Genomic DNA, 17,028 nt, shown 5'->3' on the forward strand with positions numbered 1-17,028 from the left:
AGTTTTTTTTTGTGCTAGGCTTTCTTTTTTGAGGTTTAATAAGCAGTCTGATCATGTGTAGTTGAGAGTGATTTTTGAGATGTAGTGCTCTGCTTCTCACCATTCTGATGCTCAGCCTAGCTTTCCCTTCTCCTGCTTTAAAGAGGCTCTACAGTTTGTTTTTTGGTTTTGTTTTTTTTTGTTGTTGTTGTTTTTTTTAATGGGTTTTTTTTTTTGTTTGTTTTTGGTTTGTTTTTTTCCATTTAAATCAGAATCTTCAAATACAAAGCTGACAGTGTAGTTTTTCTGTTTAAGGCCTTTATCCTGGCTGTCCTACCTTCTCCCAGTTGCTCCAGATTGAGAATCAACTTTAGTTATAAGCTATTTTAAAACTATTTATTAAATTATGCAGTAAAGACAGGCAGAATATTTTTTTATTATTATTTTTAATACCTGTAGCTACATTTAATGTGTCAAGCTCGAGTTGAAGCTTGACAAAAACAAAAACCATGAAAGTAGGAACATAATTTCATTCATATCAGCATGGTGTCATTGTAATATACTCTAGTATGGAACTACTTAGGAGTAGCTGTCTACAGTGTTAGTTCTCTGTGGTGTATTTCCAATCACTTAAAATTTCCTAATACAAATTTATGAGCATGTTTTTTCCCTGTTGTTTCTAGCAACGGGTAATGACATGCTTCCGAGCATGGGAAGACTGGGCAATCTATCCAGAACCATTTCTGATCAAACTGCAGAATATTTTCTTGGGGCTTGTAAATATCATGGAAGATAAAGAAACAGAGGTAAGTGACCTTGCCAATGATGCTAGCAGCTGCTGAGGAAAATGTGTAAGTATGAAATAGAGCTGACAAGGACTATTTTGATGTCTCTATTAAGGGGAACAGAACTTTTTCCTGTGAATCCTTACTCTTAAATACAAGTCTAAGAGATTTTTTTCAGATGCAAATACTGTTTGATCTGTTTATACATTTGTTGCTTGTAGATTAGGTGCTGTGGTGGTGGTATATTGTGAAACCATTTCAGAGCAAAGACAAGTGCCAGGCATCTGGCTACCTGAATCATCCACATTCTTTTTGTGTGAGTGTCACACTTAGATGTGATGGAACCATTTGAGTTTTCTTAGTTTGAGAGGAAGGTTGTTGTAGGTCATTTGCATGGGTGATATTCTACTTTGATCTTTGCTCTACTGTATCAGAGCAGTAAGTTCCGAACTTTTGTGTTATGCTACAGTATATATATATATATGTATATTTTAATAGAGGTTATTTTAAATAAGATGTGTAATGAGTTTTCGGTACTATATAGTGATATGTATAAATTCAACATTTTAAAGTTTTATGCTTAAAAGTTTTGGGATGCCATTAGCACTGCGTCAGTGTGTACTGATCTTTCAGTTATGTATATGTATTATTCAAGAAAATAAAGACATAAATTTATGTATGTTTAGGTTAAGTTAATCTTGTAACTCTGGAAACGTGCCTTTTTGGAACACTTGGAGGCAGACCTACAGTATAATTTGAAAGCTGGCTTATTTCTCTTATAGTACAGCAGAGTGAACATGCCCCTGTGAAAGACAGTGTACCTAACATGTTAGAATATGTTGGTGTACATAGCATTTACATGTGTTCCTTAAATTTGTGTTCTTGCTAAATAGTCGATTTCTGTTAATTGTTCAGATTGCTAGTTCTCAGGGGATCTTTCGTGTGGACTAAGTATAATGTATTTGACTGTAACTTGCTTATTTCAAGCTAAACCTCAGCTTAGTATCTTTTCTTTTTAAATATAGGTATTGCAAAGCTTCCCATACATTGTGGAAAAATTCCAAATTCCTACTTAAAATTTTTTATAGGAGAATATTGTCATGTGTATCTTCTACAGTAAGCAGCTATACTGGGTAACAGAAGTTGTTAGAGTTGAGGGGTTTTGTGTTTAGGTATTTTCAAAACTGTTCCTTTAAGAAGAAGTGAATCAGTGATTGAAGAAGGAGTGTAGATTTGTTATTGAAATAATTAATTATTCTTTGCTTTCAGGAAGTACCAGATGATCTTGATGGTGCTCCTATTGAGGAAGAGCTTGATGGTGCTCCACTAGAGGATGTGGATGGAATTCCTATTGATGCTGCTCCTATTGATGATCTGGATGGAGTCCCAATTAAGTCGCTGGATGACGATCTCGATGGAGTTCCTTGTATGAAATGTTTCAATACTGCTTTCAGTTTTTTAATGATCTATTTTCCCCAAGTAATTTTTACAAGTTCAGCCAAGAATTAACATGGCATGTAGCTTTGTAAAATGTTGACTTTGATTAATTTCAATTTGTTCTAGGAAGAATTAGTTTAAAAACTGCTTTTAGTCTGTGATTACTTCAGAGACACAGTAGGTATCTTCTGACGTTATGGGTATCTGGTTCCAAATACTAATTTCTTTTCTTTGCGAATAATAAAGCAGCTTAATATGCTTTAGTATTTAAATCTGATAGTTATATTAGGATTTTTCTTTTTTTACTTTTGAAGGGTATTGGAAATTATTTTTCTGTGTCTTTTTCTAAAACAGTGGATACAGCTGAAGACTCAAAAAAGAATGAGCCTATATTTAAAGTTGCCCCTTCGAAGTGGGAAGCAGTGGATGAATCGGAACTGGAAGCTCAAGGTTCGTTTTCAAAGTGTATATTAAAGTAAATGCCTCTTGAAGTAAACTGAAAGCTTAATGTCACTTCTTTGTTTCATTAATATTTTCAACTGATCTGTTTAAAACTGTTAATATGATTTCTGTAGGAATACGGTAGAATTTTAAATTGTAACTTTTTTTTTTTTGTTATAACTTTAGTGAAGAAGATAATGTATTCTGGTTTTGTTATTCTACTTCAATAACCTACCAACCTTTAGGAGTAATTTCCAGTTCACTAAATATTGGGGAAAAAAAAATCTGGGTTTGTGGTTGGTTGTCTTTCTACATATTTGTTAGGGAGGTGAGATTTTAGAAGCTGACAAATAGCTGCTTTTGAAGGATTTACTGAAACATGACACACAATATAAGGCAGTAGCTCTGCAAATAGTAAATATTGTGATAGTGCAGAGGTTTGAGTATTTTTATGAAATAGAAAGTCTGAGTTAAGTGATAGGTGCTGGTAAATTTTATCACATCATAACTTTCATTATATCTACAGATACTAATTTTGAGTTTGTGATAGCTTTTTCTGTTGTTAAAATGATCTTATGGTCTCTTCTAGCTGTTACTACTTCTAAATGGGAGCTTTTTGACCAACATGAAGAATCCGAGGAGGAGGAAATTCAAAAGTAAATACTCTTTCATTCTCTTGAAAACATACTTTCTGCTTCTAAGGTTGAGTGTCTTTGGAACTTCCAATGAGATATATATATTCTGTGTATCGTATGCATATATATGCATGTATATGCAATATATGTATTGTAAGAGCAGAACAAAAATAAAATTTGAAAGTAAGGAAATGGAGAAAAGTCAGGATTTTAGTGCAGCTTGCTTGCAGCCTGCATAATTTTTCTCTGTCATAAAAAATTATACCTTTTGATAGAGTTGTCAACCATAATCTTTCAATTGATGCTGATTTGGTACTGTCAAATAGTAAGAACAAAGGCAGCAGTATTTTGCATTTTGGAAATCTTGGTGTCAGGTATGTATGAATATGTCTAAACCTCTGCCTTTTGCTTTTGAGGCAAACCTAGTGAATCGTGTTCCAGCGTAGATGTTTCTTTGGGTGCTAATAGACTCCATGCCATCTGTTTTTTTTGAGTAGTCTTTTACTTTAGGCAACTGAGAGCATCTATTAGTTAATGCATTATATATATATATATATATTACTGCATTGCATGCAGTCCTGCAGCACTCTAGTGGCCAGTCTGGGAATATAATTTTGAGTATCTGCCATGTCAGGTTTGTCTCCAAAAAGTGCAAGTGTAGTAAATATTGTTCCTTTATAAAACAATGTATTTGAAAAGCAGAACTACAGAGCTGAAAGAGATTTTTGTTGAGGTAGTGGACTTGTTTTGTAGCTGAGGTAGATGTAGATTTGGTTGACTAAATTTCAAGAATTGTTCTGCAATATGTTTATATAAAAAGTTTAAATTATCTGGTGATAATTCTATGAATAATCTTCCAAAACCATAACAATTTAGATGAGAATACCAAGAGATCTGGCTCACAGAAACTTTTGTAGCTGCAGACTTACACAACATAATCTTACTTAACAGACTTCAAACCTAGTAACTAATCCTAAATGATAACTAGGAGAGATGGCAAATTTTGTAACAGATTGTTCTTATATATATATCTGTATCAGTTAATTCTATGTTTTCTGTAAAGTCAAGAAGAAGAAAGTGAAGATGAAGATGACACTCAGAGTTCGAAGTCAGAAGAGCAACACATGTATTCTAATCCTATTAAAGAAGAAATGCCTGAATCCAAGTCATCAGTTAAATATTCAGAAATGAGTGAAGAAAAGCGTGCCAAACTCCGAGAGATAGAGGTCAGTATGTGCTGTTTTATGCCACCCTTCGGTACTTTTCCAGTTCTCACTCCTCCCCAGTTCTCTGCGTATAATAGTTATTTTTACTGAAATCATTATAATCCTGGTTTTATATAATTTTTTTTGTTTTGATTTTTTTTTTGTTTGTAGTCTAGTGTATTTTTACAAAGATATGTCGGTTTACCAGCCTTGCTTGTTTTGGCTTTTAAAATAATGCAGGAAAAATAAAGAATTGAGTCAGAGTATATTGCATGTTGAGAAGTACTCTTCTTCAGTGTCCTTTTTCAGTGCCAGTGTGCATGGATTGCTCTACACTTTCTTCCTCTTGGTACATCGAAGTGACTTTTGGATGTGGCCTTAGTCCTATGCTTTTCTTGTTCTCTCTGTCTCTTGCCTTGAAGTGTCTTTATTTTACTGCATTTAGAAGTTGCTCTTTTCACTGTATCAGCCGTCAAACAAAGAACTAGATGCAACTAAACCAGGTGGCTCTGGAAATGGGATATTTTAATCAAAGACCTACATTCAGTTTATAAGACTTGCTCATTCTGTTATCCTTTCTCCAAGCGTAGGCCTTAGTATAGCTGTTAAAGTTGATGCGTGCAGATTCTTTGGTATTCATACTGGCTTCTGAGTTTGTGGTTGACTGAGAAGGTAACTAGAACTTGCATTTAGCACGAGCTTTGTCTAGCAGTGAAGCCTTTCTGTCATACAGTGTGACGCAAATTGAATTTAAAATTAAATTTAAATGTAATGCAATTAAAAGGTTTAAAATTGCATACAGCTTTCCAGTTTCTATTCAGTATTAAAACCCATGATACACTGAATACTGAAATTCCTGTGCCTTCTATTCAGTGCATTAAATTGATACTAAGAAGCTGCTAAACTACTTGTTGCAGTTGTAGCATCTCCAAGTGACAGATTATAATTTGGGTAATATTTTGAATGTGGAATTGTGGCTGCCTACCTCTTTGTTATAATGCACTAGTTAGCTAAAATCAGACGTTAACAAAGCCCCATGGTAATCTTTTAAGATGTACAAGTAATAATATTTTAAAATGTCACAACTGTTATTTCTCCCAAATATGCTTCTCTTTAATAATACAGATTATTAAAATTAATGGATTATAACTCAGCACTTAGAAACGTCTTGCTTTGCATAGGAGTTTGAAAGTTTATGATGCATAGCCATTTGAAGTTAGTAGATTCTGAATCTGAGAGAATCTAAATGGTATTTAGTCTTGTCTTGACTCGTGGTGGCAGTAGTTTTGTAGGTAATATATGTTGTTAGACTAATGAAGCAAGTGTACCTACTTTTCATTTTGTTGTAGTGCTGATTGTAGTGGTTATGGATAGGGTTCCTTTCAGACTCAGTATCTGTTTTACAGAAGTTATCCTGGCAGTTGTGGAGGCGGATTAGGAAGTCATTTACTTTAACCGTTGTCAATTTTACATGGCACAAGTGTTGCAAGTTCATTCATCAATGCAAATGTCTCTAACAGTTTTAGATGGTAAATATGTGATGTTTTCAAGTTCATATTGCCATCTTTATTCTTTGTGGTAAGTGAATTACCACCTCAGTTTGAGACTTCTGGAATATGCAGAAACGGATTGTAATTTTTTTTTTTTCATTTTCAGAACATTTCAGACACTAGGTAGAAGTACTTAAAGTCTCTCCTTAAGTCTGTCATTGACAGGAAAGTACTCAAAAAGCATTCACACTCAAGGTTTTTTCTTAGTATGTACCTAGTCCCTGCCGAAAAACACATCCATTATTAAATTTTAGGGGAGGAAAAAACCAACCCCAATTACTAGCTTTAACAATTATGCCATCTAACGTACACTGTTAAAAATGTGACGTGAAGTCTTTGGCAAAAAAAAGGGCAAAGTCTGATTCTCGGGCACTTTACAAACTGACTCGCAAGGAAGCTGACACATAATTTTTAATGCATTTTTTTAAATTCATGAGTACATTTTTTTCTCTTGGCACAGTTAGTAAATTCAGTTTGTCAGCTGGGAGGGAAAAGTACAGTAAGAAATAAACTTTGGGCACAGCCATCAGACTGGTGCCATCAGAGAAGGCAAGTTGTTAACCATTTGTTTGCCTTCCCCATACCCCTGTGAACCTGGAGTGTTAACTTTTTCCAGACCTTAGCCAAGAACAAAGGATTTTCTTTGTAACATACAAGAACAGTGATTTCTTTACTGTTTGGTGTGGCTTGTTTTTTTGTTTTTGTTTCTGGTTTTTATTTTTTTTAAGTGTGGGAAGATTGGCACTTTGCTTTATATTATAACTCAAATTTCAGAGTGGTTTTTACAGGCAAAATGAAGCAGCATTGTCCTCCTTGGACCTTTCTCTAAGGTACTTTACTTCAGTCTCCATGTTGCTGTGCAAGCTTTTATAATCCTACCCATAAAGCACAGAGTGGAGGAGGTTTGTCCTTTTCAGTAACTGTCTTGGCTCACCTTTGTGTTAGCTACCTGAAACCTCAAAGTAGCATTTCATTGCTTAATCAGAGATAGGAGACTAATGGTCTGCAGTCTTCCTGTTCAGCCTTTCTGTTACATACCACTGAACTCCTGGAGGTGCAGGGCTGGGTTCTGCTGTAGTGTCCTATGTCTGTGCCCTGTCAGTATCCCCCTGCCCAGTGCATAGGGATTCCCCACAGCTGTATACCTGCCCTTCCCCTGCTCCCCCCAGTCCACCCCTCAGTGTTTCATGGTATTTGAGGTGCAATTTATTTTCTACCAAAAGCCAAAGAGGTTTTTCCTGTGTGTCACCAAGGAAAGGAGCTTACTCTCCTTGCTTTCTTGGTACAGATTGCTGTACCAGACAAGATAGATCAGAGCTCTTTTGGTGTAGTAGTCAGTCTGCAACAGAGAATATCTGTTTTTACCTTGTGCTTTAGTCAAAGCATAGTCCAGAAGAGCAGATCGTATGCAAGGCCTGTTGTGAATTTCAGGGCCCAAAGAACCGAAAGTTCCACAGTTTCCATTATTTCTTTTATGGTGCTTAGGACACAGAGTAGTCGTAAAATCATAGAATGGTCTGGGTTGGAAGGGACCTTAAGGATCACCTGGTTCCAACCAGGTGTCTTGGATGTGTATCCTATCTGTAATCAGTCTGGATTTAGGTGCAATTACATACCAAGCAGAAATTCTTGTGTTTTATCAAACATCTGGTGATTGACTTCCTAGTTAACCCTAGTGTGTAATATGCAGCTAATTTACCTCAAATAAGTTGTGTTTGAAATTGGCTACTGAAGTTATGAGGCTGTATAACTGTGGAATAACCTCTTATGAAAAAGTCGTTCCCCCTGCCCCAGACAAATATGTATGGATTCAGTTTTCAGCAGAAGATGAGAAAACCAAGAACAATTTTTGAGAACAGATTTATTTTAAGCAAAGGAGGCTACCCACAGCACATCTGTGTGTGTAAGCAGGCAAAAAGTTACAGGCAGGGTTTGGGTTTGCATCAGTCTGTGGTTTCCCTGAACCATGGTAGCAAGAAGTTACCTTTTCTGTAACTTGCTAGTTAACTGGTTGGTCTGTAATCCAAGCCTTAAGTTCTGGGAAAGGCTGAATCTTTTAATCTCTCCCAAATGAGTTTGAGGAGAGAGTGGGAAGTTTCAGGGTGAGAACCAGAAGACAAAACTTGTGTTGTGGAGGTCTTAATTTTGAATTTATGAGAGATACATCCTTATGGTTAGTGAGAAAATTGATCCCTGTGTTGGAGCACTTTGTAGAGATTGTTCACAGGAACCTCAGTGATGTTTGACACTTCTGCATTGCAGTCTCTGAAAACCTCTGAAGTCTTTCTGCTATGGGAGACTGCTGTGCTTGAGAAATTAATACTACAAAGTTTTGGCACAGGGTTTTGAGAAATTTCCTATTCCGTATTGCCATGTGTATTACAGACTCTAGTTAAAGTCAATGTATCCTCTTCTAAGGATGAACAATCTTAATGGTTTTTGTTTGACAAAAATAGTTAAAGAACAACCAGTTCAGTGGGAGTATATTAGTTCTTTTTAAATGCAGGTTTACAAAGATGGGATGCTTACAAAATCAGTGCTTCATCAACTAGACGTTTAAGCATATTTAAGCCTAAGTTTTAGAGATCTCTTTCTCCTGTGGGTGTATCTGGATCTCTATGATAGGAATATAAACCTCATACACTACATGAAAAGATCAGTAAGAAGAATGTTCGTTATGACTAATATGCTGTGAGTAGTGAAATGGTGAAGGGGAGTAACTAAGGCATATGTTTATATAGTAATTCTGAGTGGTAGAATTATTTAGAGAATTCTTTTGTGGACTTTGGGACCCAAGTAATCCTTTTTCTTTTAAAACACAGTTATGGTGGTGATTAAATAGCAAGAGCTAATTACTTGCCTCTGCTGAAAGGGACTATCCTGATCCTACCTGTGAGATCTGGTACTTGCTCATTCTTACGCTGAGCCCATACATCTCACTAATGTGGGCAGTGTGTGTGTGTGTGTATGCGTGTGGATGGAATTGAAGGTGAGGGGTGGGCTTCTACTGGATTAGTGAGTTGATCTGGCTATTGGAAGGCTAAGGCAAGCACTCTAATGGTGGCAGAGGTGGGGAGGAACTCTTTGCTTGGAGTGGTGAGGAAGGGTGGACATGAGCTGTTAATGCCCCCTCAGCATTTTGTACCACTTCTCTCTTTTTCCACGGGTTGTACTAAAAGGAGTCAGTTTACATAGGTTCAAAGGGAGATACAGGAACTATGTGGGACAGAGATCCATTGATGATTTTTCTGTAAAAGACCACAGTTGCCTTGGGAAACCGTGCGATGTTAACATAATTGGAGTTTGGGGAGGTGATGAGTCAGTGGTTATATAGGCTTTTCTTACTTTTCCTTCCTCATCATGGTAGAGAGAGCAAACTTGATTTTGTGGCAGAACAAGTTGTACAGGGCGACACTGAATATATGGATTCAGGAGGTATTTCTGCATTTCAAGGAGCAGAGAAAAAATGACGAATGACAATGTCAGCTCTGACTTTAATAGGAGGAATTGTGTGCAAAACTGCTCACTCTTAGGTAGCACATACTCTGTAAAATGAGGGAGGTAAGCAGAACATTTGTCAGAAATTTAGCTTATACAAGATAGCAATGCCTGACTGGGGTCTATCCCTTCCCCTCAAAAAACAAGTTGCTCCATAGTGTTTTGAGACTAAAATGAAAAATGTGTTGTTGGTATAAGCTCCATAACTGAAGGGGAAGAGGATCCTGTTCAAAGTAGTGCTATTTTTGCCTGGGTTTTATGTTTCTTAACATATTTGCTCTTGTGATTGATTTGTTTTTGTTGCACCTTTCCTGCCTTCTCTGTTGGTAATTGGAAAGATTAGAGTATGTGGTGTTTTCATATCTGGTATGGCCTTCTCTTTTGAGATGGAAAACAGAATTTTTTAGGATTTGATTTAGTGTCCCCTTCGTATTACAGAATTGAGGACCTGAAGAATAAGAATACCTTCAGATAATCAAAATGGACACAGTTGGCAAAGTCTTTTCCTTTGTGTGTGTGTGTGTGTTTGGTGTGGAAGAGTTAAATATTTCTAAAGACAAAAATATTTTTGTGTTAGCTAAAAATGAAACCAAACCTCAAGCACTGGAAAATTCTACTCTTGCATATATGACTGTGCAATTGGTATTGAGACAGAAAATACAGGAGGGTCAGAGCATGAACATTAGGAAGATGGTTGACACATACAACATGACTTATTACAAAGCTGCTCCCCACCTTTCCCCTCAGCCCCCCCAAATTCTTCTGATCCAAAAAAAAAAATAAAATTGAAGTATTGTCTAGAAAAGGTCATGTCAATAAGAATTAAAAATTGACAAATGAATGCTAAGACACGTGAGAAAAGTTTTATGCTGTGAATCAACTTGGGGAAAGGTTTTAGTCCATTTAGGGGGAAAAAAATCCACATGGAAAAATTCCATTTAACTTTTTGACTTAGTAAATTTAGTGTTGCATTTAACTGAATTTTGTTGCTAAGCTTGCTTGTGCACGATAGAGTATTATGTTAGTAAAAACCAACTTCTTTCAAATCAGCCACTCTGTGCAAACAGCCCTAAAGAAGAGATGCATTTGTTTTAATGTCCTAAGTGTATCAGTCGTTTGATTTTAACATTTAGGGTTAAATGGAAAAAAAACAGTTTCTGAAGGAAAACTTGGAGTAGATAAGAAAAGTTGAAATGATACATTAAGAAACCCACAGTAAATTATTTAATTTTGAAAGAAAAAAACAGATGATCCAAGAAATACAAGGGTGCATTGTTCTAATGATGTGAACAGAATGTAATAGAATAACAGAAAAAGATCCCTTTATTTTTATTTTTTAACATGTCTGTAAACAACTGCAGGTGCCAGCAGACGTGCATGTGGTTTTGTTGATTTGATACAGTTTAAATAAAGTTAGTATCTTGTGCACAAACTTGTATAGGAAGAATGAAGAATACAAATCATGGGAATTTCATTTTCAGTCACCTGCCTAACTGGATAACAATAAGCCCAATAACCTAATGGTCAGTATTATTTTCACAGCTTAAGGTGATGAAGTTTCAGGATGAGTTAGAGTCTGGGAAAAGACCCAAGAAACCAGGCCAGAGTTTTCAGGAACAGGTTGAACACTATAGAGACAAGCTGCTCCAGAGGGTAAGAAATGTTCTTTATGTTTGGCTCTGATTCTGTGATAGGATTTTATTGAGTTTATTGAATGTAAGGTGACATTAAGCAGAACAACTCATCGTTTTCAATAAAATTCTACTATAATGTCAAACTGCATGTCTGAGTCCAAGTGCTTTCTGCAGAGTAGACGTAGTCTCTCCTACATAATCTTATAATGATGTAGGATTTCACACTGTACAGATGGATATCATTAGAATGTTTTGAAACCATAGAGGTCACTTCTGGATCTCCTACATAAAGCAAACTGTTAAGTGGGAAAAGGAAAGGGAGAGCTGTTAGTTGAAGCTGTTCGTCAGACTTTTCATTTTGCTTTCAGTAATTGATCCATTGTGTTAGAGGCTTCCAAAGGAAGAGAAAGAATGGTGTTAAGCAGCATATATGCTTCTGATTCTCCAGTGTCTTAAGATTTCCTGGATAATTCCAGCTCATACTGTCACCCAAAAGGGAATAATTCTGTATCATTACCATTTTTTGTAGTCCTCTCTGCACTGTGAAGTCAGAGTGGCTTTAGAAATTAGCATCATGCATCTGATGTGATCAGAATCTTTGAAACATTACAAAAGAACACAGAGCCTCTTTGAACAACATGTTTAGCGAGGGAGAGTAACTGGCAGATGCTTCTCTAATCTAGTTTCACAGCCTGACAGATCAATGATGAAATTAGGTACCCATGCAGTTTCCTGGAAGCGAAATACAAATAGGCAGTTTTCACCAGATGTTTGGCTGTCACTTGTTCTTTGCGTTATTTGGCGGTCAGTATCTAATTCACTAAAGTAACTTTGCCAAGTACCTTGAAGAAAGAGACTTGTAAAAATTAAGAAAGCTGATCCCTAAAGGACATCTACACACTTGGAGGTTGATGTTAGTGGTTAAGAGTGATTTTAGAAGTAACTTTCCTTTTAAATGTAGTTATGTCCTAAAACTTTCCACTTCATCAGTGTTTTCTGTAATTTGAGAAGAAGTGATTTGTACAATAAGCACAGAATATTTCCTGAGACAGTAAGTTAGAACCTACTTTAAAGAGTTAGCTTACCTACTTTTTTAAACAGCTTAAAAGCCCAGAAATCATAATTCTGATAATTTTGTTAGATGCCTTGTGTAGAATAAGTTCAACCAACTTTCTTTCAATATTTCACATTTTTTTATAATTATCTCACTTTCAAAGCTGAAGGTAATATTTAGTTAACAAATATTTAATGATAATTAGCAATTATGACAACAGTTTAATAATAAAGAACAGGTGTTCTTTAAAAAATAACATCTCTGTTGATAAGGGAATAACTTTATCTTTTGCTTTAATGCCATAATAAAGCTAGCTTTTATAATGTTATGCTAGCTCTGATTGCATTTCCCACAAACTTGGTTGTCGTTTTTTGTCTAATTCCAAGAGTACATCCTAGTACTGTTGTATATTGTTAATAGGAGCTTAAACTATTTAAGATAGTTTATTCTTATTTATCAAGATGAAATAATTAGTTATGCTAACAAATAAACTAAGAATATCTTTATAGCCCATTGATTTTAATGGAATCTAACAGTAGTTTGCAATAGCAGGTATAATGATAAGGGGAACTTTAAAATTTTACTGATATGTCTCCCATGTAAAGAAAATGCGAGGCTAGATTGGTATAACTGTCCTGGTATTTTCTGCACTTGCGTTAATCTCCCCTCACTCATTTCCCCCACCCCCTTCTTTGTTACCTTTATGGGGTATGCAGGGAACATCTGTTCAGTTTTGTGCCGCAGAAGGACATCTCTTGATCTCTGTGTTCAGACTTGCCAGTGGTTTAGGTTTATTTTTATATAGTTACTTTTGTATTTGGCAGACATACAAGGTTTGCTCAGGGTATATATTTTCTTTCAAAATGTTGGTATGTAGAAATGAACCATATTTGTGGGGTTTTTTGACAGTAGATGCGATTGCAGAATTTTGTCTGTTTTTGTTTTGTCTTTAGATATCTTGTAGTTATGAGATTATCTCAGTTTTCAGTCTGGATTAATGAAGATGAATGCATGTGTTTTTAGTAGAAAAGAGGTTCCTGGTATCCTTTTGTGTTTAACTTAGTTTAGAAAATCTATTATAGCTGTAGTGTTTCCTTGAAATCTACAAAATGAAGACTGTTCATTTCCAATTAGATACACAGACTTTCTCACCTAGGGCAACATCTTACGTTAATGTTTGTGTTACAATAAATAATTCTGCTGTGTACAAAGCAGTAGTACAGATTTTGAAGAGTGATGTGGTGTGACATTAGCTCCTTCCTGGATTATGTGCTGTGTTCTTTCAGTGCTCAGTGCATTTATGCTGTTTGTGATTAGCTTAAGTGTCTTTACTTAATAACTAGTCACACTTCACCTGAAATCATTAATGCTTCTAATAATTTAGGAAAAAGAAAAAGAGTTGGAAAGAGAACGAGACAGAGACAAAAAGGACAAGGAAAAATGTGACTCCAGGTCTAAAGACAAGAAGGAAAAGGAGGAATGCACACCAACAAGAAAAGAGAGGTATGGCTTTCCTTGGAGTAAAGTGGATGGGAGGAAAAACCTCATAGTTTTAGTATCTTTGTACACAGTGGCAGCCTTGAAATTGTGGTGTATTAAACACTTTATTTTATTGAGGAATATTTTTTCATGCTGTTGAGAATATCGTAGTAAATATTCACAGAAAACCACCCAAACAAACAACAAAAAACAACTACCAAACAATAAAAAATATGCTTTGGATATTAAAACATACTTCAAAATATTAAAGGATGTGTCATTTTTATCCTGCCCCTAGTGATGTACCCTTTTGATAGAATCCCTTTTTGGCTTATTTAGGCCCTGAGGAAATATGGTAGAATCACTGCCAGTTGCAAACAGGATATTTAACTCTTTTTTTTTTTTTTTTTTTAGCAGTGAACTGTACTGAATCATACCACAAATTATTTGTGATGGTTTAAATGTAACTCATCTCATAGTGGAAACTCTTCAAAACAGTGAGGTTTTAGGGTAATTGATTGTACACTCTGATTTTTCTAATACTTGTATAGCCAAACTTATCCTTGGTATCAAGGATAGATTGGGCAGAATGTCTTGCTTGTCAGGAAACTATGACAGAATGTTTTTACACTGTCAAAGATGAGCTGAAGAGTCACAGGCCTTAATTAGTATTTTTTTTTCAACCAGAGAAAATCTTATGCACATGTGAACTTCTTTTTCCTTTTATTATTTTAAGTAATACAAACTCTACTACTTTATAATTACTTCAAAGGATCTAATTTTATACTGCCAAAAGAAAATACCTACAGGAAGAAAGATATTTTTTTAGTATCCATTTTCACTTCTCTGTGTCTGCGTGTGTATGTGGATGACTGTATCTTTCTTTAAAAAGGAAAAGGCGACACAGTGCTTCACCCAGCCCATCTCGCAGCAGTGGCAGTAGACGAGCAAAATCTCCATCACCAAAATCCGAACGGTCAGAGCGCTCGGAACGGTCCCACAAAGAGAGTTCACGTTCTCGGTCTTCCCATAAGGATTCTCCCAGAGATGTCAGTAAAAAAGGCAAAAGGTAAGCTGGTATCTTCTCCATTTTAGGTTGTAGAAAAGTTAATTATGTAGGTGTGTTTTGTTTGGGATTTTTTTTTTTTGTGGGTGAGTTTTGTTTCTTTTAACAGAGCCCATTGGATACACAATTATTTTCTCTAGTAATGGACTATGGTGCATATTGCTGGTTCATATCTTGGGACACTGGTATGTGAAATTCATATAGGCTCCTGTCTTGACAGGTCAAGACTCTTCATTTCTATCTTCTTGTTCACCTGTTTACTGATAATTTTGAGTAATACTGCTTTTAAACCAAAGCACCTTACTGCTTTATTAGGTTTTATTTTCAAAGGACAAATCTTCTATAGCCCATAAAACTTGCAGAATTATACTGAGCATGCAGACCTTCACTGTTGATCTCCTTAAATAAATCTCCTGTCCCATGATTTTTTTTTTAAATGGGAAAAAAATCTAGCTCAGATATTGCTTATGGGATTTTGTTTCTGAAGTAGGTGTTTCCTAATCTCCAGACTGACAGATATTTGTTTCTAGTTAATGTTAAACCTGAGGTGAGATTTTATTATTGTATTGATGGTTCTGCAGCTCAAAACTTGGAAGTTCAGCTTCCATTTCTTTTAAAAATGTAGAATGTCTTATTAATCGAAGGTTTCTCAGGCATATTGAAGATTCTTTTCATGCTGTTGAGAATATCATAGTAAATATTCACAGTAATCAGGTTCTTGTGCTATAAATTGGGAATTCAAATAAATACAGAAGCATTTTAGCATAACAGTTCAAAACAGTTAATTTCTGTTTTCTTCTATACAGATATAGGCTGCTACAGCCAAGTTGGTTGAGGCAGATGTGGAAAGTTAAGAATTCCTTATGTAGGTTTTAAGGAGGACATGAGCTGGTGTTACTTTTCTTGTGGGTTCTAAGTACAGCAGTTAAGCCCAAAATACATTTAAAACATTATTATGCAGAAACTGCCTTATTCTCAAAGGCAAGAAATCATTGTGCTATTTCCCCTTACTAAAGAAAAATATTTTCTACCTTTAGTTGAAGAAATGAATTTCAAATAACTGCAAGAAAAGCCAGTATCATCAGTCAGTTTTTGACATGAACCTTTTTATTTTTTGGCAGGTCACCTTCTGGCTCCAGGACACCGAAAAGATCAAGAAGATCACGATCCAGATCCCCTAAAAAGTCAGGGAAAAAATCCAGGTCTCAGTCCCGTTCTCCTCACAGATCTCACAAGAAGTCAAAGAAAAGCAAACACTGACAATGTTACTATTTTTTATGATGCTGTCACTTACTGGAAATGCGGTTTTGTTTTTGTGCCTGAACAGTCTGTTAAAAAAAAACAAACAAAACAAAAAAGCATTCCTGATAATTTTTTTTTTTGGTGAATGCACGAGTATACTCATAAGTAATGGCATCTGTAGACTTGTCATTGTTTTATATTGTACAAAATACCTTCATTGTGACTATTTCCCAAAAGAAACATTTTTGTGTTTAGAAGTTTCATCAGAAATGTGTGTAAGTGATCTGCTGGCAGTAGTGGTATTTTGTTTTAGAATGTTGTGACATAGCAGAAATAACTCAAATGTTCCCCCTTTTTGTAGCTTTGACAATTTGAATTAGATTTCAAATAAAATCTGAACAGAAAATTAAATGTTGTTTTCTTGCCCCACTGGTGATGCAGGTCTCTAAAGGAATGCATAGTTTGTTTAGAAGTACTGTGTATTTCAGACATACTATGGTGCTTAGATCTCTCAGTATAGTGGTAGCTCTGTTCTTGCTTTCACTGCAGCTTGTGAATCCGGTGAATGGATTTTCTTTCCTGCTGTGATATTTTACTTTAAGCAGCTGAACAGTCTGGCACCTACCATGATAACCCTTATAAGTAAATCTTTGCTTCATATCTCTCCATTTTAATTGCATTTGTGACACCACAGTAATGTTTTTGTTTGGTTTTTAGAAAGGGCCTCCACAGAGATGCATCATACGTATGTATATTTATATCATATATATATATGATGTATCAATAACAAGCCATATGTATGGCCTGCATAGGGAACAATAAACGGACAGCAAGCCTGAGGCTATATAACTTCTTCCTTAAGTCTGAGTACCATAATTGCAACCTACAGTACACTATTGTTTCCTAAACCAGATTTTTACTCCAAAATGACAGCTTTTACATTATTTTATTGAGTTTATTCCTTTGTTGTGAAAAATCTTCAAAATTAGGAAAAATAAAACTTTTTTATTACATATTTATTAA

At 35.5% G+C, this 17,028-nt stretch overlaps 1 protein-coding gene across 4 annotated transcripts in view; it reads left to right on the forward strand.

Annotated features, from left to right (window-relative positions):
• U2SURP (U2 snRNP associated SURP domain containing) overlaps positions 1-17,028 on the forward strand; it is a 45,242-nt gene extending 28,214 nt beyond the window's left edge. For 3 of the 4 annotated variants that reach the window (XM_034063532.1, XM_034063533.1, XM_034063536.1), the window contains 9 exons: positions 663-785; positions 2,034-2,190; positions 2,556-2,651; positions 3,232-3,298; positions 4,341-4,503; positions 11,073-11,183; positions 13,603-13,721; positions 14,590-14,766; positions 15,885-17,028. In XM_034063532.1, the coding sequence (XP_033919423.1) occupies positions 663-785; positions 2,034-2,190; positions 2,556-2,651; positions 3,232-3,298; positions 4,341-4,503; positions 11,073-11,183; positions 13,603-13,721; positions 14,590-14,766; positions 15,885-16,023 (1,152 nt within the window). In that variant the 3' untranslated portion in view covers positions 16,024-17,028. The remainder of the gene's footprint in view (positions 1-662; positions 786-2,033; positions 2,191-2,555; positions 2,652-3,231; positions 3,299-4,340; positions 4,504-11,072; positions 11,184-13,602; positions 13,722-14,589; positions 14,767-15,884) is intronic. The other variant, XM_034063534.1, reaches the window with a different exon arrangement.

Source organism: Melopsittacus undulatus, chromosome 6, assembly GCF_012275295.1.
Source record: "Melopsittacus undulatus isolate bMelUnd1 chromosome 6, bMelUnd1.mat.Z, whole genome shotgun sequence".
NCBI classification, from domain to species: domain Eukaryota; kingdom Metazoa; phylum Chordata; class Aves; order Psittaciformes; family Psittaculidae; genus Melopsittacus; species Melopsittacus undulatus.